At 39.4% G+C, this 24,619-nt stretch overlaps 1 protein-coding gene across 1 annotated transcript in view; it reads right to left on the minus strand.

Moving 5' to 3' along the window:
- The window catches only part of hectd2 (HECT domain containing 2), a 162,058-nt gene that overhangs the window by 62,341 nt on the left and 75,098 nt on the right, over positions 1–24,619 (minus strand). Inside the window, exons 14-16 of the mRNA XM_055163099.1 lie at positions 20,542–20,630; positions 2,503–2,567; positions 1,908–2,001 (exon numbers count right to left, since the gene is read on the minus strand). Coding sequence (XP_055019074.1) covers positions 1,908–2,001; positions 2,503–2,567; positions 20,542–20,630 — 248 coding nt within the window. The remainder of the gene's footprint in view (positions 1–1,907; positions 2,002–2,502; positions 2,568–20,541; positions 20,631–24,619) is intronic.

The raw sequence follows: 24,619 nt of genomic DNA on the forward strand, positions 1-24,619 counted from the left end.
AAATACATTTCCAAAACAATAACAAAAACAGGGATATATGTACATGAACATATTTGGGACCTGGTGCTCAAAAGGAACAGGATGAAGTTTAATAAAGTGTCCTACCCCAATGATTTGAATTCGGAGGATTAAAGCAGACCTTGATTTTTCAGAGCTTTTAACCATGTTGTAGCTGTTTCCTTCAAGTTTCAAATTTTTATTCTAATGTATTCAAGACCTTATTCCTCTGAAATTCAACCATTTTCACCTCCACTGGTACACGCCTCGCTCTGTACTGACTTCAGTCTCACATTTCATGCTCTTAATCGGTGATACACATAGGATTGGGCAGTGCTGTGTAGTCATTTTGATCCAAATATTTAAAAAAATAGTCTGTTCTCGTGTGATGTGCAGCTATCCACAGGAGGGATGATGTTTACCACGACGTCAGCTCCCATTGGACACCACAGTTTTCTAACACAAAAGTCAGCGCACTTGTCTGCAGTTTGAACAGGAAATTTGTCCACATAATTCAGCGTAAATGGAACTAAAGACTGAGTCAACTTTTTGGTGCAAACTGCGACAATCTGCAGCTTTCTGGTCAAAATTTCAAGTACTACATGACATCACACAGTAGAGTGTAGATCAGGACGATTTTTTCTGTCCGAGACCGGCCTGCATCCGACAGAGCAGTGATTGAATCCAACCCAAGCCTGATAGGCATTAAGATATTTGTGTTTGAGTCTGACTGAACCTGACACAATTAAAATCACACTATTTTCAATGACACACAGAGGATATTGTTTGCGTGGAACTATGTTTATAATGTTTCCACACAGTACACTTTCCTCTCTCCTGTTTGGTAGTTTTAAATTCTCTAGAGGCTAACTTCTTTTTGATATCTTCCATCTCTGCTACCACGTCGACACAACTGCACTGACCGCACCTGTTTTATTGTCACAGCAATAGAAAAACCTCGTGAACAAGAAGAACCATGTTAGAGTAGCCTAATATTTTCTTCTTTTTTTTATCACAAAAACGAATGCATCAACTGAAACAGGCCAACGTCAAGCAAATTTTGACAGGGGAGCAACGGTACGGCTCCGTTCAGTGGCTCGCCTCTGTGAGCACCATCCTGGACTCTGACTCTGTCCAGCAAACAATACATGGATCACAGCACAAGTCTAAGAAGAAGGCAATATGCTGTAAAAGCCTAAACAGTTTTAATAACCTGGTCCCAAAGGGTTGAGCAGGTTTTGAATTTACCCTGTGTGTCTACGTGTCTATCCACCAGCAATAATTCCGCCATTTATGGACTGACTGTCACCAGATTTGGTACGTGGGTCAAGCCCTGATGCCTGATGCCGCAAAAAAAAGTTTGGTGACGATCCGAGGTCATTTGAGGTCACACGAGTCAATTGAAAGGTCACACCATTATAAAGGATAGGCAATTTCTGAACCATCTGCGGCCTAAAATATTCACCCAATCATCACACAAGTTGGCACACACATAACCAGGTGTATGGGCTGGGCTCCTCATAATCTGCTTCTGTGGTGATGAACTGCCCCCACCGATGCCTCATGTGGGACCAGGTTGTTATCTCTGATTTCAAATGTCATATCGCGCTGATGTGTCCGAGTCTGACCCGAGCCCGGACATAAGTTCTAAATATTTGTCCGAGCCCAACCAAATCTGTCAGGTTTTAACAGGTCCCGTCGGACTTCGGTCGGGTTTCCATGCACAACCAGGTGTTTCTGATCCAAACACCTGGCTGTTCTAAGTATAGATACCTGTTAGACCAATCACACTGTTCCTTCTACCTCCAGACCCCACCACGACTCCCACATTTCCTCCTTTAAATGCGGTTGTGAGCAGCGTTTAAATCATTGTAATAATTCTCTGTAGATGGATCTATGTTGCTACTTACCGGCATGACCTGCTGCAAGTCCTCTAGAGTAGCCGTCGCCATGCCAACCAGGGCGTTTGGGTCACACGGTGCATTGGGCGGAGTCAGGAGCTTTCTGTAAGAGAGAGGAGAGGACATTTATGTTTCGTTTGCTCAAAGATGGGACTTGAACTCTTAACTTTTCAACCAAAAGTCCACCATGAACAATTAAAACAACCCCACAAATCATACACAAAATACTTTTTACATTTCAGTCTCGTTTAGTTGCTCTCAAATGTAGTGAAGTAAAATTATCCACTGTACATTTTAAAGTAAAGGTGACTAAAAACTAAAAACACAGGTTAACAATAAGAAATTATGTTTATATGAGTGGTTAGAATTTGGCAAAACCTCTTTAATTTTTCATAGTTTTGGAAATTACAAAACTCAAATTCTCCAAAATCGCTTCACTTTTGCCCCAAGTTTTTCCCGTTCGAATTTTGAATATTTTTGTTTGCAGACGTTTAGAGGGTATATTGTACTAGAAGTAAAAAGTACTACTACTACAACTACAACATGCTGCAACTACTACAAACTACTGACACAAATTGTAAACAGTGCAGAAGCAGAGATGTACCTGTAAACATAAAGAGGGAAGTGTATGTCCAGAGCGATGCTGTTGTACACGGCCAGGCCCATCAGCTGACACAGGGTTAAGGGACAAAACACAGTGGTTTTACATCAATGCACACACATTTTGACACATTTTGACACATTTTGACATTTTTGTTCAGTTGGAAGTCCGTCGCCTGCTTGTTTCTACGGATATGTCACTGCACTGCCTGGAATATTTCACAGTGTGACATTAAACAGCTCTTTTTCTACTCCAAAAGAAGGTTATTAGGATTATTAATCATGCAAATTACTATGCATCAGCAAAGCCTCTTTTTGTTAAGCTCAAAGTACTTCATTTTTTTAAAATCTTGTTGACCTGAGTTCAGCTTTAGTGATGTACAAGGCTAAGAACTAAGAAAAAAAGTGATTGTATTTCTGTTTGAGGGGTTAGTGTATAGAATAACCTGAGTGATGATTTTAAAACACTGTAGACACCTTTAAAAAATAGTATAAAATGTTTTGAAAGTTTTGAAAGATATAGAGCTCTGGAATGATTGAATTATGCATTACATTTTGTTTGTTTTCATTTATATTTTGTCTCTTCTATATACAGTAAGTTGTAAGTGAAATTGTAAATGTAAACGTGCTGTTCATGCGCTGTTTTTTTCTTGGAATTCTGTCATTGTTTAATAGGATTTGCCATTAGAAGTACTTTTTACTTCAGCTTAAACACTTTTGATCATGATCTATGGGCTTGTAGTTTTGTTTTGTTTTGTTTTTTGTTTTGTGGTGTTGTAAAGTGAATAAATGATGTATAAACTGCAAGCTATAAAAGATAGAAAGGTTAATGCCGTACTGTGAAACATTGTAAATGGTCACAGATTTACAGCGCTTTTCCAACTTTAAGGCATTTAAAGCACTTTACAACAAGGAACCACTCACACACATTCATATACGCAGACACTGGGGCGAGGAGGGTTAAGTGTCTTGCCCAAGGCCACAACGACACATTCCAGATAAAGCAATAACATCTCCATGGTGCAAAGCATTTGACGGACCCTCCACCAGAAAAGTTACACAATAGAACCTTTAAAAGTAAAAAAATATGATTTTGCTTCTCTATTTCATTTGTATTTAGATGAATTGTCAACAAAGCTTAAAACATGTCAAACTGGTTGTGTGGCTGGAAATCTTGTTGTGTATCATTTAATGTTTGCAGATGACTTGATGGTTTTTAGTCAGAGCGCCGCTGGTCTCCAGCAGTTACTCAACATGTGTTCAGCTCACAGTGTGGAGCAGGATATAAATTATAATGCAACCAAGAGTATGACCATGAGGACTAAAGACGACAAGCACATGAGATATCCTGACTTTTGCCTGTCCAATGCTGTGTTGACTGTTACAACAAAAGTAAAATAACTTGGGCAGATCATCAGTGCCGACATGACAGGTGATGGTGATATGTACAGACAGTGTAGGACACTCTATGCTCAGGCAAACACTCTTATGACTAACACCCCGTTTACACTAAAACTAATCCGCGTATCACCGTATCACCGTATCACCGTATCACCGTATCACCGTATCACCGTATCACAGTATCACAGTATCACGTATCACCGTATCACCGTATCACAGTATCACCGTACCACCGTACCACCGTATCACCGTATCACCGTATCACCGTATCACCGTACCACCGTACCACCGTATCACAGTATCACCGTATCACCGTACCACCGTACCACCATATCACCGTATCACAGTATCACCGTACCACCGTATCACAGTATCACAGTATCACAGTATCACAGTATCACCGTATCACAGTATCACAGTATCACCGTACCACCGTATCACAGTATCACCGTATCACAGTACCACAGTCACCGTATCACCGTATCACAGTATCGTATCACAGTATCACAGTATCACCGTACCACAGTATCACATATCACCGTACCGTATCACACCGTATCAGTATCACAGTATCACAGTATCACGTACGTATCACGTAGTATCACAGTATCACGTATCACAGTATCACCGTATCACGTACCACAGTATAACCGTACAGTACACAGTATCACAGTATCACCGTATCACCGTACCACAGTATAACCGTACACCGTATCATCACAGTATCACCGTACCACAGTATCACCGTATCACAGTATCACCGTATCACAGTATCACAGTATCACCGTATCACCGTACCACCGTATCACAGTATCACAGTATCACAGTATCACAGTATCACCGTATCACCGTACCACCGTATCACAGTATCACAGTATCACAGTATCACAGTATCACAGTATCACAGTATCACAGTATCACAGTATCACAGTACCGGAAATGATCTGCGTCCAGACATATTGTTTCTGTATCCACAATCAAAGCGTTCCCTGTCCACACAGTAACACAAAACCGCCTGAAACACTAGTCAGGTGATCAGCTGGTGTCATGTTGTCACGACGTCTCATACGTCACGTGAGCGGTAAAAACAAGGAAGTCTGAAGTTGCAGCAGCTGATTTTGAGCCGAGGGAGATGGTGAGTGTAAAAACACTTGTCTTTTCATGGACCAACAACGAGGTTCAGGTGTTACTTAGCGTAACACTGGATTTTAAGACGAGCATGGCGGCTCAGAGTGAGAACTGACTCATTTCTGTGCCCGCAAGTCTTCCCTATCCACACAGCTTTGAGCATATTTGTTTACGTTTTATAGAAACGAAATTTAAAATCACGTGGCAAATTTGCATAAACTAAGCGCTCAAAATACAGCTCACTACTGTGCACTAATGCGGTTCAGCTTCTGTCAGACTAAAGGACACGACTCAGTGGAATATGAGTGTTCTTTCTGTGACAGAGGGATGTTCTGCTGATGGTGAGTCTGTTCTGTGCTTCTGTCGTGTTGGAGATGGTTCATGTGAAACTTTTTAGAGATTATACGTCTGCAGGTCGTACACACAGACTGTATAAATGAATGAACATATATTCTAGCCTCTTAGTGTTTTGGCGGTGAATTAACTACGTTGCGGTGCACAGAACTACATCAGAGTATCAGTGTTTTCAGGCGTCCACACAGTGCCGGATCAGATCTGTCCTCAGATGAATGTGTGGGAGCTGGTGGCACCAGATCGTTTCACCTCTGGAGCCATTTTCAATCGGATTAGTGTGGATGAACACTGCATCCACAACGAAAACAACTCGAATACGAACTAGTGTGGACGAGGCCTAAGTTTGGCTCATGAACAAATGATGTAAAGGTGTTATTCTTCAAATCATATTGTACACTGTTGTACACAACCTATCTCTGGACTAATTACAAAAAAGCGTTTGCAAAGACTGCAGGTGCTACACTGAAGCTTTGTGGTGCGTTTGAGGAGGTCACGATGGACGAGTGCGACGGAGATGTTTGTTACTACACGAGCAAACACTGCAGGCTGCACTAAGAACTTTAATGTGCAGTTTTATTTGCAGATTGAACAAATTGGACAATGAAATAATAATGTCACTCCCAATATGAGATTCAGTCCAATACGTGGAGACATGGGTATGGTTGTCTTTTAAAAACGTAAATGTTAATTGTTTTGTATTGTCACTGTTCTTGTCTGTTTTAAAAATGGACCATGAGTTCAGAATAAAGACGAACTGAGCTGAAACTTTCGTGATCCTTTTATGTGTGCAACTGAGCTTCAAGCTGAACTCATTTGAGATAGATTTATTTTCCATTTACAGTTATTGCATTCAGACAATATTTTCAAATTGTTTTTTTTTTTTTTTGCTCAACACTGTGCAGCTCGAGTGGAAAGTTCTGTAACGCATTTAAATGTCTGGGAAATTCCCCATAGAACTCTGAACACAAGTGCCACTATATATGAATGTTGTGTGTGTGTGTGTGTGTGTGCGTGTGTGTGTGTGTGCGTGTGTGTGTGCGTGTGGGCTGGTTCACTCCCGGTCCAACATCTGGGACATGTGTGACCCAGATGTGAGGCGGGGGGCGGGGGGAGGGGGAGGGGTTAGAGTACTACACAGGCAGTACTCCTAATTACAGGTAGACGACAAAAACCTGCACAAATAAACACACGGGCGTAATAAAGAGCAACTGTGTAATTACTGCAGACATTAGGGCTAATTAAAGACGCATTATGTAACTTTTAATAGAGATGCTTTCCCCGGAATGTTCCACAGTGGCATTTAACGTTTTACTTCCAAACCTGTAGTTTTTCCATGTATTAAATGTTCTGTACAAGCAGCGCCTCAGGTCAAAATAAGGCCGAATAAGACCCTCTGCTTCTAAGCATTTTACTGACCGATCATCAGGAAGTGGACATTAGCATGCTAGTTTTATCATGACTGCAAAATTTGTATATTTAGGCCAATAAACTTGTGTATTTAGGCCAATCTTTCTAAGCTTTACAGCCAGCCTATATAGCCTTTATAGGTGAGAGTAGTCAATTGTACGTAAAACACTCTGTTATTTAGAATTTGAAGTTAATGTAATTTAAAGAGCAAAACATGAAATAATGCACAAAATCTGGCGTTTTCAAAGGACAAATACAAAAATTAGACAAAAATAAGTACAGTAAGTAAGTACAATTAATTCAAAAACTAATATTACTCACCGTACTCAAGTTACTCAAGTAAATGTATCTGACTAAATGTATCTGACAAATGTAGCTGAAGGACAAAACATGAAATAATGCACAAAATCTGGTGTTTTCAATGGACAGACACAAAAATTTGACCAAAATAAAGCTTTTGTCACAGAGGGAAAAGTAATTACTTCAAAAACAAGTAATACTCCAGTAAATGTATCTGAGTAAATGTGGCTGAAGGACAAAACATGAAATAATGCACAAAATCTGGCGTTTTCAAAGGGAAGCAGCTCCTCAGGTCAAAATAAGGCCACTGCGTACCGTCTGCTTCAAAGCATTTTACTGACCGATCATCAGGAAGTGCACGTTAGCATGCTAGTTTTATCATGACTGCAAAACTTGTGTATTTAGGCCAATAAACTTGGGTATTTAGGTCAATCTTTGTAAGCTTTATAGCCAGAGGTGAGAGTAGCCAGAAATTGTACTGAAGTAAAAGTAATGTTACTTTAAAACATTGTTACTCAAGTACATTTGCAAAGTAGTGGTCGTAACGTCTGATTTAGAATTTGAAGTTAATGTAATTTGAAGAACAAAACAGTACAGTAAGTAAGTACAATTACTTCAAAAATGTATATTACTCACCCTACTCAAGTTACTCAAGTAAATGTATCTGAGTAAATGTATCTGACAAATGTAGCTGAAGGACGAAACATGAAATAATGCACAAAATCTGGTGTTTTCAAAGGACAGACACAAAAATAAGACAAAAATAAAGATTTTCACACAGAGAGAAAAGTACAATTGCTTAAAAATGTATATATATTACTCACCCTACACAAGTTACTCAAGTAAATGTATCTGAGTAAATGTAGCCAAGAAATGTAATTAAAGGGTAAACACAAAATTTGTCACAGAGGGAAAGTACGCGTACTTAAAAATATATATTAGTCACCCTACTCAAGTTACTCAAGTAAATGTATATGAATAAATGTAGCTGAGAAATGTAGTTGAAGGATAAAGATGAAATAATTCACAAAATCTGGTGTTTTCAAAGGACAGACACAAAAATTTTCCCAAAATAAAGCTTTTGTCACATAGGAAAAAGTACAATTACTTCAAAAACTAATATTACTCACCCTACTCAAGTTACTCAAGTAAATGTATCTGAGTAAATGTATCTGAGTAAATGTATCTGACAAATGTACCTGAAGGACAAAACATGAAATAATGCACAAAATCTGGTGTTTTCAAAGGACAGACACAAAAATTTGACAAAAATAAAGATTTCGTCACAGAGGGAAAAGTAAAACTATTTCAAAAACAAATATTACTCACCCTACTGAAGTTACTCAAATAAATGTATCTGAGTAAATGTATCTGAGTATCCCCCACCTGTTCATATTTGTGTTATATTTTCAGAATTTTTAAAACTATTTCTAAATCATCGAAATCAAAAGCAGTCGAATAGCCACTAGAGGGCAGCACTGCGGTTCTACCATGATACTTATAACTCTCATGTGTTCTGTCTAATTATTAAGTATTTCATTTTCCGGTTAGCATGCTAGTTGCTGATTTTACTCTACCATCATAGCAAAACTCCGCTCGGGTCCCTGAAAGTTGTGAAACGCTCTCATAATCTCACCGCAAACCGTTTCAGATGAACTAGTTTTGTTTTTAACGTTTTTAAGACAAGTCAAAATCATACTCAGCTCCGTTAAATCTACTGCAAAACTCAACTACACGTACGGTATGAGTCCAAAACGGCTCGCCAGAAGTGCAAATTGAACGCACGAATGCTCCAAAACAAAATTGTGCAACTGAAATATAAAAGTGTTTCCCTGTAAGACAAAGGCTGAGCAGCTGCAGCCCATTACGCCCCATTCAAATGTCTGTAATTACACAGTGTTTAGGACCATTAGGGTTTTACATGAGTCTGTTTATGCTCCGAGAGGCAGGGGAGGAGCTACAAATACGACTTAAAGGTCCTATATTACAAAAAATACAGTCTTGTGAGCTTTAATCCATGTTAGAATGTCGTAACCTCACCAAAAACGTACCAAGTTAACAGCTTTTTTACATTTTGCTCAGTAGAGATCGGCATTTCCAGGGCTGTAATCATCCAATTGATTCTAGTGAAGATGTATGGAGTTTAAAAACACTGTGGAGCACTTCCTGTATGTTCAAATTTCATCACAAGGTGGAATAAAGAGTTTTCTGCAGGGTTTGTGTGTTCAACAACAACTCCAGGTATGTTTGTAACGAGGAAACATTAACAGAGATCAGAAATAGCATAATACGAGCCCGTTAAGGGGTAATTCAGGAAGTGCTCCGATAATGAGAGTCAGGTTTGGCATCAGAGAGACTTTTAATCATTCAAATGAAACCGAAAACGCACACCAAAGTTCTTGGAGAGGTGCAAATGAAAGGAACGGCAATTTAAAAGTGAAAAATGCAGAGCGCGCTCACATGGCCGATGTCCAAGAGCTGTTTTTATTTTATTTTTATTTTTTTTCGGCAAAAAGGCTTCGTCAGATCATTTTTCTCGCTTTGGACCGTAGTCTGCAAAATGGTTGCCAGCCCCACCGACGAACGGGAGGTCCCAAAGTGAGGTCACCCAGACTTTTAATCATTGCCATTTAACACGCTAACAGAAGGCCCTATTCACACTTACAGGAAAACATTTGGAAACATTTGGAAACATGCGGATGATGATTTCCGATGGAGTTACCGACACTGGGCATGTGATAAAACCGTGGATTCTGCAGCAGCGTCTTCACAACCTGCCAAACTTTTCCGGATGGGACTTGAATCACAGTTCTGATGTCACTTACAGGCAACTGGTCGTAACTGTTGATCTGCCGAAAATAACGGAACTCTACAGTGAGTCTACGGCTACGTTTATACTGAAACATATGACCGTACTGAAATGTATCGCCGTATCACTGTATTGGAAAAGATCTGCATCCAGACACGTCATTTCTGTGTCAGCAAGTTTTCTCTATCCACACAGCTTTGAGCATATTTGTTTACATTTTACAGAAGCAAAACTTAAAATCACATGACTCATTTGCATAAACTAAGAGCTCAAAAAAACAGCTCGTTCCTTGTGCGCTGATACGGTTCATCTTCTGTCGGACTAAAGGAATCGATTCAGTGGAATATGAGTGTTCTTTCTGTGACAGAGGGGTTTTCTGCTGATGTTCTGTGTTTCTATCACGTTGGAGATGATTCATGTTAAAACTTTTCAGAGATTATACGTCTGCAGGTCATACGCATAGACTGTTTATATGAATGGACATATATTCTAGCCTCTTAGTGTTTTGGCGGTGAATCACTTCACGGCGCACACACCTACATCAGAGTATCAGTGTTTTCAGGCGTCCACACGGTGCCGGATCAGATCTGTACTCAGGTGAATTCGTGGGAGCTGGAGGCACCAGATGGTTCCGTCTCTGGAGCCGTTTTCAATCGGATTAGTGTGAACGAACACTGCATCCACAACGAAAACAACTCGAATACGTACTAGTGTGGACGGGGCCTATATCTTTTTTTAAATTTATTTAGATAAATTATAGTACACAAATAAATAGGTCATTTATAAAAAGAAAAAAGAAAGAATACAATGACCTCTAGATGAAGAAAACCAAGTTACTATCACCAACAGGGCCCAAAGGAAGTCGTCATCTGCATATATTCAAACGTTGCCAGTTTTGTGACGTAAATGTGAATATAGGTCATAGTGACATTTCTTCATCCAAACGCTTCTGTCTGCTCCAACCTTCTGTACACACTTCTACTGACAGAGGTCTGGCCCTGCACCTCTCCATTATAAAGACATCATCATCATCCAATCTCAATCTCGATCACAGACTGTGTAAAGAAGAGGACTGAGGGAGTGTGACGTCACCCATAATACTCAACCCAGTCAAATGAAGCTCAACAAGGCCAGAAGCTATAGGAGTGAATTTGGAGGCCGAGTTGCATATTAGGATTTATGTACTAAGTGAACTGGAGCTAGAAGTGGCCCCATGTTCACTTCCTATGGGAAACGCGGGTGACTAGCTTTGTCCATTTATATATACGTCTTTGAGTGTCCAAAAAAGCGCTATATAAAACTGATGCATTATTATTATTGTTATACAGACCTATAAATCTGATTCATCGTACAGCCCTATTAGAGCACTCAAAATGACTTTATAGAGATATTAACTTGGAATCCAGCAGCTACTGGGCCTCATTCATGAAACGTTCTTATGAACAAATTTGCACTTAAGGCCTTCTGATGAACAATTTTGGCATTCAAAAAAACTTTTTCTTAACTGAAAATGTTCTTCTGAAAGAACAAATCCTGTGAACAGTCAGGCTCACTCATAAGAACAAAAATTCTACAGTTTTAGAATATTATTACTCTGATAATGCAACAAAAAATTCTAATTCCTCCATGATTGTAAGTGATATATTTTCGTAAATTATTTCCTATAAACATATGACTGTGTGATCCAGTAACATTTATGAGTTGTTTTACAGAGTCTGTGTCTATTGAATCTAACAGACTCTCTCCAGGCTGCAGTGAGTCTCAGTCTTCAATAAGTTTATGACTTAAATATTAGCTATTCCCTCACTGAGTGTGTTCATGTGACTCTGGACACTGGACATTGTAAAACAGCTGTAGTTTGTAGACACGCTCCACCTGATTTCCTCATCACTCTCTCCCTCGTGCTTTCTCATGTCATAATGCCAAACCCATATAGACCATATTTGTATGTCAGAGGGCATTTCTAACTAAATACATATTATTTTTTCTATATTAATTAAATGTAAATGAGTGTTGTGGTGTTGGTGAATTAACCACAACTGTCACTTAAGAAGGAATTCGGCTGCTTAAGAACTTTTACTGCCATAATTTTGATTTACTTTTTATTTAATTCTTGAATAATATTTAATGTGCACATCAGAGAAGATTTTGTGGAACTGTTCCGCTGGACCCCTTGATAAAGACGCACGCCTGGTTGAGAAGCAGTAATGTGGCGCGTCGGCTAACTAATACAATTAAAATTAAAATAAATTGAATGAAGTTGTGTTAAAAGGTCATTCTACCTCCAAAGTATGGGTCAGCCATTGTTATTGTTAATTGTTCATGTCTTTATTTTGTGTCTTTTATCTTATACTTTTCTAATTGTAATTTATGTTCATTATTTTAGTTTGACAGTGGCGTTGGAGATATTGGTGGCATCAGAGGCATCCTAGAAGTTTCAAGATTGTACAAGCCACAATAAAGATTAATCAAGCCATCAGTAAAAAGAACTCTATTGACTACAGGAGGAGGTGGTGTGACAAGAACACTTAGTGAATCAGGCGCAGAGTACCCTCAGCATCTTCTTGACAATGGAAGCCATGAACATTTTTTAAGAAAAGATTCATGAATGAGGCCCATTGTTTAAAGCCATGTTTGATTTGCTTTGCTCATCAGAGTACAAAGCAAAGTCCTTTGGCTAAGTATTGTCAACAATCAGTGTAGAATTTATTGAGCAGTTATAGCAAAATCTTGTGAAATCTTGCATATGTTAACGTATCTGTATTAGTTCAAAAATGTTTGCTTGAAGTGCACATTTAACACACACATTCTCTTGAAGCTTTTCTCATTGTGTTGACCAGATACAAACTCCCCTGCGCTTCCTGAGGACCCCTTGAGTCAAGCTGCTCTGCAATTTCTGACCTCTTCATCTCCATAGCGACGCTCAACGCCATGACAACATCAGGGAGGAGGAGGACGGAGTGTAGTCTGAAGCTTACGTGACCAGCCAGAACCACGAGCTTTGACAAAACTTTACAAACACGAGCGGATCTGGAGCTGTGTCCTCCCTCCCTGTGTCTCCCTGATTTCAGAGGGCGTGATTGACAGATGGATGAACCAATCAGAAAGAAGCATGGTCTGGCCGCGTGAAAAACAACATAAAGAATCAACAATCAAAGCACCAAACTATGACTTATCTCAGGTAAAAGAAGTTATGTATTTTGTTCTGAATGAATCGAGAATTTGCAAAAGCAGACGTGTTCTGCATTTGAGAGACACGTGCTACAAATTAGCAGCTGCGGTCGGATCATCTCAAGTTTGGATGGAGGTTTTTGGTTTTTGAACAGAAAGTGAATTGGAGCTGATGGAGCTGAAAGCACCCATGATCACTTCTAGTGTGAAAAACAAAACTAATTCATTTGAAATGGTTTGCAGTGGTCCAAAGTTCTTCCACATGTACCTTATACTATTCACAGCATCCTAATTATTCACCGTGATGAGTTTTTTAAGAGCTTTTCACAACGTTCAGAGACCAGAGCAGCAATTTGCCACGAGCAAACTTCAACAACTAGCACACTAATGCACATTTCTTGATGATCAGAAAATGTAATACTTTATAATTGCAGACAGTACACAGCAGAAATAGAAGTATCAATGCAGAACTGCAGAGCTGCCCTGGCTGCTGCCTATTTGCCTGCTTTTCAGTGGCGTGCAGTGGTTCCCCAATAAAATCTAAAATCATTGTGCATGAGAAGTATTAAATAGTTTAGAATTATCTCCAAATAAACCTGTTTTTCCTTCACTTCTGTCCGTTTAAAACATGGCTGTAGTGGCGGTGTCCTTTACTACACTCTACTGGTCACTGAGCGAACTGCAGCAACCACGGTTCCAAACTACAGACTGTATAAAAAAGTGGACGAAACGAGTGTGACGTCACCCGTAGAGTTCAGTGTCACTCAAATGAAGCTCACATTACTAACGGTTACGGGGGCGAATTTGGAGCCAGGCTTTATATTATGAATAGGATTTTTTTTTTTGATAAACAAAATAGCGAAATAGAAACACCAGGATCATCAGGATCATGTAGAGCAGATTAATACAAACATTTTATGACCAAATTGATGAGGCTCACAGCAGCAGTTACAGAGAGAAGGGCAACAATATTCTAATGTAAGTAAATGGGAGCCAGAGTCAGGAGGAGCCAGAAGAGCCACATGCAAACTTCCTATTTGGAACCCGGTGGCTATGTCCATTTATATATACAGTCTTTGTTCTGAACGTCCCATTAACTTCTGTTGTTTTGTCTTTCTACGGTAGCCAGTAGCACCTAGAGCCTCATTTCTCTCAGAATACACTAGATAAATACACTAGATGATTCGCAAAAAGCCCGGAAGTTGTAGACCGCGCACTAGCCAAGAGCTGTGAGGCCACGACGTAAAACTCTTTGCTTCTGTCTGGGTCCCTTTTGTGGAACAGCACAACAGTAAACAAAGCGGTCAAGATGGATGTAGACGAAGACAGACATTCTGTGTTGACAACAATTCCCGAGATCGAGGATTTAAAGCCGGAACAAAGAGAATGTTTGGTGATTTTTATCAAGGGGATTACGTTATTGTCCTTCTTCAGGATTTGGGAAAAGCTCAATATACCTGTTACCCCGACATACGTCACGACCAAATAGCAGCAATTAGTTAAATAAAAAAGTACCTGTCTACCGTCAAGTGAATGAATCCTAATGCTGCAAGATCACACGGTTTCCACGAAGTGAAACCGGTTGATGAATCAGGCTATTTCTACGGAGGCCTGGAGGCACATGTTGAGAGTGTGTTTTTCTGCATGTTCTCTTACAACCAAAACGCTCCAAGATGTCTCAGTATACACACTGTTAATGTGAGTAAAAATAAATACACTCAATTGCAATGTTATAAAAAAGTGTAATAATTGAAGTTAATGTACAATAATGAAATAAAAAGTGGCGTTATGAAATTGTTATCAACTATATATTAATGTCCACCCAAAGTCTGCACACTACTGCTGTTTTTGATCAGAAAGAGCGAGGATTTTTATAAAATATATTATGATACTCATTTACTCAGTTACATTTACTTTTATAACTTTTTAAAGAAATTGTACTTTTCAGAGTACTTGAAATATTTTCATTTATATGATCTATAGATTCAAACCACCTGTCTTAGGATCAGAGGAAGAGACAATTTCTTTTTCATTTCTGCGTCTGTGTGGGGAACACAGCAGCACTATCACATTACATAACATCCTGACCGGCCCCAGCTGCAGTACACTCCTGCTGCAGATCGTTTACAGCGCGAGCACCAGCATTCTCCACTAGTGACACCATGTTACACAAACTCTTTAGTCATTTCTGGTTAAGATTAAGAAGAATATGATCATGGAGCTGTTTGGAGATTCTGTGGTCTCTGGACCGGGGCCAAGCACAGTCACGGCGGCTTCAGGGGCCCCAGTCTTAAACAAGACCCTGACAGCTGTGAGGAGGATCTCAAGGTGCTGACATTACGTAAGATTCACACTTGCGGTGCAGACAGTTTACATGGACCTCTGCCATGTTCTGAAAATATGCCCATGTATAATAGGCTAAACCAGTGATATATGAGCTACAAGAACTTGGAATAAAGCAGATTTGAAACTCCAGACTTAGGGCCATCATGGCACGTCTTTGGTCTGTGACGGTTCTAAGACTGTTTGCAAGAACCCTGGAAGTTGTAGAGCGCGCACCGGCCAATCAGCTGTGAGCTGTGAAGCCATGACGTCAAAGTCGTCGCGCCTGTCTGAGACCCTTTTGTGGAACAGCACAACAGTAAACAAATTTGCCCTGCAATATAATTATATTTGGCCCACGAGATCATATCAAATATGTATTAGAGCTGCCCAACAGCTGCAGATAGACTATAGAAATATTAGTTATTTAAAATTGTATTATTATTTTATATTATGCTTGTTCTAGATTCAGTGTTTAAGCAAAACTATTATTAAACATTTAATTTCATAAGACAAGGTTTAACATTTCATATATCAAAAGAAGAGAAAAAATTCACATATTGCTAAAATTTTTCAGTATATATTTAGTTTGGCCCACGACTTTGTCCCAGTTTTTAATTTTGGCCTCTGTGAATTTGAGTTTGACCCTCCTGATGTAGACAAAGACAGACATTCTGTGTGCATCTGAGATTAAGGATTTAAAGCCGGAACAAAGAGAATGTTTGGTGAATTTATTAAGGGTAAAGACGTTATCGTTATTGCCCTTCTTCCTACGGGATTTAGCGCATTACATATGTCACAACCAAACAGCAGCGATTGGTTAAATAAAAGAAGTACCCGCCTACCATCAAGTGAACAAATACTTATGCCTGCAAGGTCAGACAATTTCCACAAAGTGAAACCGGCTGATGAATCAGACAAATTCTGGAGTAAGGCAGTGAAAAACTATTGAAATATCGATGTGACGTTGTGTGACGTGACGATCTTTTGTATGATGATACAGCATCGATAATGTGGGCTGCTCTATCAATATATCACCAAGAGCATTTTTTTGTATATTTTACTAAATTATTTTGCTACAGTGCTACAGTTTTGTTGCTTGTTTAGAGGAAAGAACCTCGTTTATGCGACACATTTGACATTTTCACTATTCTGAGGATTAAAATGGACGTGTTTCACTTTAACAAGAAGTGGTTTAAGAAAGACTTTTAATATCACAGCCATGATTTAGCCTTTATTTTTTATTGAACCGTATCAAATTGATTTGAAATATGCATCATATCAGCAACTTCTTAATGATACTCAGCCCTACTCTGGAGTCTGGGTGCAGCGACCTGCATCTGCAATCAGGCTTTGTCATACAAAAAAACACTACCCAGTAACAGTAAAAGAGCTCTGCCATGAACGCAGGATACTGGTGCAACGTCTGGAATATTAGTACATTTAAACAATCTACCTGGCTTTTTTTTTTTCCTTTTTTTTTTATAACAAGTGTTTTTTTTTCTCAGAAAAATATAAAACAAACACATGCATTCTTACTGTGAGCAGAGCTTGTCTCTCCACAGATCTGACCTGTACACCATACTGTGGAACATTCCAGGCAACGCAATAATATCTCTACAGCAATAACAAGCAACTTTTATCATTTTATTGAAGCACTAAAGTTAAAAAACAATTAAAATAAAAATGTTTCAAATTGTCAAATAACTTGTCAAATTGTAGAGCTGCAGCAGCCTTGTAATAATAATAACCAAAAAAACCAGAATGAAAATCCATCAACTGTGGACCAGATCAGTAGTCAATAGAAAACGGGGCTACCTTGTTATCTATTGGCTGTTAGCTTGTCAATCAAACTCCCTACATTTCTAGAATAAGTGACTTTCTGGCGTGCTGGGATTACGTGGTTTACATTCGCCTCTCATGCAAGACGCTGTTTACTCGATCAGCGCAGCAGTTCTCAGCGGCTTTTTTGAACTTTAGTTTCCTCACAGTTCCCACAAAGTTTGCTTAAATATCAGACAAGAATCCACGACCAGTCCGCCATAAAAGAAAGTCCATTTTTGAGGTCGCTGAAAGAGGAAGAGAAGGGAAAAAGGAGCGAAGCCAAACTAAGGTGATTCTTGGAGATTCCTTCCAGCGATGGCGCGACTGAAGCAGACGAAGGGCCTAAAGACTGACGCGTCGGTCGATAAATGACTTAAATGGCCAGGAAACTTCAACAGCAACTCATTCAGCAATTTGTTCACGCGCATCGGCTGTAAACAAGCATGATTTCTAGCATAAGGAGGAGGCGTTTCTACTTCGGGAGCTGTGGTGGAGGAGGTGGTGTCACGCATGAGCAACATTTGAAAAAGGACAAACGGTCGCTGTATTTCTCTTTCCTTGGAAAATCCTCTATACAACCTTTAATAATTACTTTTTAAGGGTGACCAGCTTCGCAAAACACAACAGTTGGTCTATTTATTCACTCTCCACTTTCTGGTGTACGCAGCTCAGGCTGTCAACTACAAAAATACGTCCATCAAAACATCCACAAAACTAAACTATTTTGAATGAGATAAATCGGCAAACCCCTGGACAATTTCATGTCCGTTAACTCTTTTAAAAAGCCATCAAATTCAGCTGGAAAACTGCAAACCTGGCAACCCAGAGATGCCCTTGCTAACATAAACATGGCGAAGAATCTGCACCAATGGCCTCTCCAACGCAAGATCGCAACTGTCTGAACTGGCTCGAGCAGGATTGTCTTAGAGAATGTTGAAATCAAGTCAAAATGAACAACATTGTCATATCATCGGTTTAAATTATTCTAAAATATACAGTATTGTTTTGGAACTAAACATATTCATAAGTATGAGCCACAACTATTAAAATAAAAGTCCTAATACTGTGAGTGAAATTACACATTAAGCTTTATGACGCAGCTCACTTTTATTTGTGAGGCGAGAATTGTAAGAGGAGTGATTCATGGTTCAAGTCCAGACTTTTGAGAGCGAGTTAGTTTCCTGCAGCGTGAATTATGACAGTGGAGATCCTCAGTGACAGACAGAGGAAGTGTCCCAGTGTCCAAATATCTTTGAACACATCACACAAGTTAAAGAATCTGTCTGAAACGCACAAATCACTAGATACATGACATAAGTGTTTCAGAACTTTCTATGATTCTTTGTATCCATTAATGCCATTTCTGCTTGTCAAAAGTATCGAAAATCAGGTACTAATCAATAATATAATATAGATACTAATTTGAGCAGGTATCAGTGCTAAAAAAATAAGTCAAAGGACAGAAATGAAACTTTCCTGAATAGCTTTAGTTTGATCTTGAGCTACATCTGAACAAGTATAAGAGCACATAGTATACAGTATGTGTACAGTCGTCTCTCGCTATATCGCGGTTCACCTTTCGCGGTCTCGCTGTTTCGTGGATTTTTTTAGTGCAGTTTTGAATGCTTTTTATTACAGTGTATGAACGCGCATTGCATTCCTCTTGCTGTGTCCTGATTGGCTAAGGGACTCCTGTCTCCTGTGCAGTACAGTACAGAATGTGTTCAGCCAAATGTACATAAATGTTGGATCTGTAGCAGTGTGATTCTCAAGTGTTGTATGTTTGCAAGTTTTCTCCCCGACAAAACCCACTATGTCGACGAAACGTTCTGCACTGAACAAGTCTCCTCGCACCTTAAAGGCAGAGGAAGATGCAAACCATCGCACAAAAAACTGAAGGAAGGAAGAGGTTACGTGCTGTATCAGAGTCTTGTCCTGGGTCGGGTACCCGCAAATAGTTGCTGAAACCCGGACTTGAAGCGTGATCAGGCTACGGGCGCTTACCTTTGTGAGGTGCGGAGCTGAGCTGGTCCTTTCTCCTACGGTCACCTTCAAGCCCGTCCTGACAGTGAGTCCTGTTTCAGTTCTAGTTTAGTCCTGGTTTACTGCTGTTTTAGTCCTTGTTTTAGTCCTAGTTCAGTCCTGGTTTAGTCCTCCTCTTCGGTCCTGGAATCAGTCCTAGGTTAGTCCTGGTTTAGTCTTGGTTCAGTCCGTGGCATATGCAGCGCAAAAGTTTGATATAATCTCAGGTTAATGGGCGGGTGCCGGCGGGTGCGGGCGGGTGCAATGCTGTACTGAACTTTGCGGGCGTGAGTCTCCAAAAATGGACCCGTGCAGGACTCTGCGCTGTAGGGCTCTATTACAGAATTAATGAATCATTGGTTTGTTACATAAAGAAGGAGGAAAATAACATAAGGACGACAGCAGCAATAAGTTTTAAGTCTGAGAAAAGTGTATAAAGTGTGTGCTGAGGGGTTTTACAGCCTTAAAACAGATATAATAATTGTAAGATATTTAAAGTTGACTACTTCACGGATTTCACCTATCGCAGGTTATTTTTAAAACGTAATCCCCACGATAAACGAAGGACAACTGTATACGCCCATGGGTCACTATGGAACCTACCTGGACCACTGAGACAGAGATAGAGCTGGTCCTCTATCCCACGTACAGCACAAAAAACATACTGCTCTTCTAGACCAACATTGGAACCTCAGTGCGAAACGCTAAAACACATTTTTAATTCCAAATTACTTCCTGAATTGGTGGTTTTCAGATTCTAGAATGTCTCGGGAGCAGGAGCCAGATTTTCCTTGTACTATTTTCATTGTACTTTGCCATGAAATTGCCAGAAGTCACAAATTTTGGATCTGATCATTTCTATGGGTGACTAGACCCAAGAACTCACAAAAGTCTGAATTTTAGCAATATACATTTTACCTGCCCCCATCTGTATTCAATATTATCAGCCTATAGAATGTTGTGATGCCACCTGAATCCCAGCAATACTGTTCTAGCCCCGCCCAATGATGCTGCTAGAGTGGACATAGTGCAGGCTCAGAGCGGGGTTAGACTAAATCTTACACATCTTTAGGAGCTTTTAGGATTTAGAAATTCTAAAACGTTCATATTGTAAAAATCCCAACAATATCCAATGCTCTCTCAGTCAAATACGGGCAGCTTGAATCCCTCTGAAGCCACTGCACCCATTGGACCCGAGCTCCAGAGAGCTGCAGTACCTGGAGTGAACACTAGTGGGTCTCACACGGGGACAGAGGGGGAGTATTACACCCAGTTCTTATTATCCATGCCAGTAATAAAGGATACTGTTCCGACCAATTGGAACTCTGAATAGTTGTCACACTTCCAGCTGCTGAACCAATGACAGCGCGAGTCCTTCATGTAGGTGAACATACCTGCGAAGAAAAGCAAACACATGAGATTAAAACAACATAGCAAATGTATCAGGAAATAAACATAAATAAATAAATATTTACAGGTGTACTACATACGTTTGCTTGTAGAGGGGACACCACAAGCTTGTCACCATGGAATGTTCCTCAGTATGTAAGTAAGTTATTATTTTTTGCTCAAAAGTACCTTGAAAAACTGACCTGACGTGTAATTTAAACTGGTAGAGGCAATAGTTATGTTTATGGTTATACTGTGTACAAGTCTCTCCATGTGCCGAGCACCAAAGTCCATCTGTGACATGTTAGTGTCATATGAACCATCTCACACTCTGAGGAGCTCAGGGACCGACCTCCTGCTGGTGCCCAGAGTCACGACTAAACAAGGGGAGTCAGAGTTTCAGGTTCATGCAGCTAAAACCTGGAACAGTCTGAACATGTGAGACAGACTCTTCTGTGACGCTGTTTAAATCCAGACTCAAAACATTTCTGTTTAACTGTGCAAATAACTGAAAGGTTTTCATTCCGCACTCTTCTCTCCAATTTATGTCTCTCTTTTTTAATTTTAATCTTGATGATTATTTATGTTTTGATTAGTTTTTATTATGATTTTAATGTATTTCTTATTCTGTAAAGCACTTTGAATTACTTTGTGTACGAATTGTGTTGTACAAATAAACTTGCCTTGTCTTACTGCACAACAGGAGTCTCCAGCCTTTTTTTCTCCAGGCCAGGTTTTTTTATCTGATTCATCAGCCGGTTTCACTTAGTAGAAACCGGCTGACGTCGCACCTTAGAACCTCTGACCTTCGAACTTTTTTTAACCAATCGCTGTTATTTGGTCGTGACATATGTATTGAGTCACTTACGGGGCTAACTGGTATATGAAGCTTTTCCCAAATCCCGTAGGAAGAAGGAGAATAACGTCTTTCCCCTTGATAAAATTCAACAAACATTCTCTTTGTTCCGGCTTTAAATCCTCAATCTCGGGAACTGCCAACACAGAATGTATCGCTCTTCAGTGGTGCTCGCACTTCCAAGGTTCTTGCAAATCATCTATTGTATTCTGATTTCTGACCGAGTTGCTGGACAAAAATGAAATTGAACGGAGGCACTAGGTGACGCCAGCCTAGCAAAGGTTTTTGTGCTTTACAAAACAAAAATGCCAGAGATCTGCCAATTTCAGCAGTCGCAAAGTAACTGAGTAAATATAAGAGCCACGGCAAGTCTTAGATAGGCAACAGTTATTTGCTTATAAAACATAAACTATTATCAATTTATCAATGCACCAAGTTACGCAAATTTTACTTATTATCCACAATACAGAGAATTCAGAAATCCCTTGGCGAGCTACTTTAAAGGGTGGAGAGCTACTGGCAGTTTCCGAGCTACAGGTTGGAGATCCCTGTTGTAGAACGTTCCAGAGAAAAAAAAAAAAAAAGGAAAAAAAAGAAAAAGCATCTCAGAGAAGCAGGTGGCAAATACTCCATCAGTAAAGTAGCATATTGTGCCTTTGATAAAAACAAGGATTAAAGGTACACTACGTAACTTTTTGGTTGGGTGTTACTTGCTTGTTTCTATGGATGTGTCATTGCTCTGCCTGGAATGTTCCACAGTATGACATTAATCAGCTCTACCTTACATTTATTCAATTACAGGTGGATTTATAGCTCAAAAAATGTCCTAAAAACAGACATTCTGACCGTGAGTGTTGTCTCCTCTCCACAGATCTGACCTGTAACTTGGTCTGGTTTGGTCTTCATGAAGATAGAAAGGTTTAATGCCATACTGTGAAACATTCCAGACAAAGTGATAACATCTCCACGGAGAAAAACATCTGACAGACCCTCCACCAGAAAAGTTACACTATGCATTTAAAAAAAACACACTGCCACATTTTTGCTTGTTAAATTCCTCGATCTACGTACAACCGTTTTGAGTTAAACAACAACAGGCCTCAAACAAACATACAGAGAGTAATTTTCTCTGATCTCCTCACATCAGACACACACATACAACGACACACACTGTAACCGTGACAACACAACACAACACAAGCCTCTACTGTACTGACAGCTGCTCGCTCTCTTTTGAACACCTGCGCGTTGTTTACAGGATCACTGACATCTGCCCGTTTGTGAAAATGAAAGTACATCACAACAAGTGCATTACCTGTTGTCATGGTAACACTTAAAAGACATAATATAGAAGATAAATTGTTTAATCAGATTTTGAATTTTAAATACCGATGAATTTCTCAGTTTGAATTATTTTAACTCTGAAAAAACTAAAAAAATGTTTGAATTATTTTTATTCTGGATGTCATTTGATGAAATTTGACATACTCTGTACTTTTCTGAAATGTTTAAAATTCAATATAAAACATATAATGTAAATATAGATAAATAAATATAATATAATATAAAACATAAGCTTTTAAAAATTCAGCACAAATCTTTCAAACCCTCAAACAGAACAAAAGTGTAAAATTTGCTGTGAAAAAAAAAAAATCGCAGAAAAGATCCAAGATACCAAAAAAGTAAACATAAAATTTCAGAAACTAAAATTCAACATAAAAATAATTCAAACATCTTTTTTCAGAGTTACAAAATTCAAAGTGAGAAATTCAGCAGTATTTAAAAAATTCAAAATCAAATGGAACAAATGATCTTCCATCCCATAAGACTCGACACTAACGCCTTTGATCATGACGTCAAATGACCCGTGAAATTGGAGCAAATTTTAAACGTAGCAACAAAACAAATTCAAAAACAACGTCCTCTCAACAGACTTTGTATTTTGGATGAAGGTCTGTCAGCCGTGAGTGTTTAGTTGATTAGTGATTGCATTGCCCTGTACTTTTCCGTTCTGAGGGTCCGTCATCTGCTTGTATCCATGATGATTTTATTACGTTGTCTCGATTTTTGATCTCGAATGTTCCACAGTATGGGAATGATAAACTTATTTATCTTGCATATTACATTTCATATCATTTTCTGATCAATGTTATAATGTTTCTTTGCCAAAAACACACCTGGAGTTGTATTTTGTTTCATTCCCACATGTTTAACACAAAAACCCAGTTCTTCTCTAAAACTAAAACAAAAAAAGACTCTGTTCCAGTTTGTGATGTCATGTGGTGATACAGGAAGTGCTTCACTGTGTTTTTAAACTCCATACACCTTCACTAGAATCATTTGGATCATTTCAGCCCTGCCGATCTCTAATTATCAAAGGGTAAAAGGAGCTGTTCACTTGAAAACTATCACTTCATGACATCACGGGGTGGAACAAAGCATTTTGAGCTTTGAAACTATAGGCGAGTTTCATTGTTGACAAAAGCGCACGTTGCATGCTGGGAAATATTTTGGTCGGCGGCAAGAAACACTAATTCAACATGACGGACGGAGCGAGAAAACACGTAAAGGGTATTGATCCCGGTTATTTATCCACTCTAACGGCAGAGGACCCAAGAGCATTTGACCAGAAATTGGTCATAAGCATCGATGGACGACAAATCACCCTTTTCAACCCCGACAAAGCCTGGACCAAACCAAATTTCTGGTCAGAATCACCAACTACCTGGACAAATATTCACTTGGGCGATATCCACAATGACTTGGTGGAAACTCCTGGGCCATTCACAGCAGAAAAGATGAAAACCTCCAAGAGTCTCGATGTGTTGTTGAACTTGTTGGAGTCCACGGTTTGTTAGGATCTTCTACGTTTGCTCTGCGGATGTTTGAAAGTCATTTAATTCACCGTTAGCGGTTCTTTTCACTCAGAATACGAAAAAGACATTTTCCTTCTTCCGTGCTTCTATTTGTGCATCCGATAATGCAGCAGGAATTTACCATTATCGGGGAGAAATACGCGAGGTTACGCACTGTGTTTGACCGCTATCCTGTTTCTTGCCTCCGACCAAAATATTTCCCAGCATGCAACGCGGGCTTTTAATAACAATGACGTCAGCTGAAACTCGCCTATAGGCAGAC

Source organism: Boleophthalmus pectinirostris, unplaced genomic scaffold, assembly GCF_026225935.1.
Source record: "Boleophthalmus pectinirostris isolate CB_2022bp ecotype Guang Dong unplaced genomic scaffold, ASM2622593v1 HiC_scaffold_5, whole genome shotgun sequence".
NCBI classification, from domain to species: Eukaryota; Metazoa; Chordata; class Actinopteri; order Gobiiformes; family Gobiidae; genus Boleophthalmus; species Boleophthalmus pectinirostris.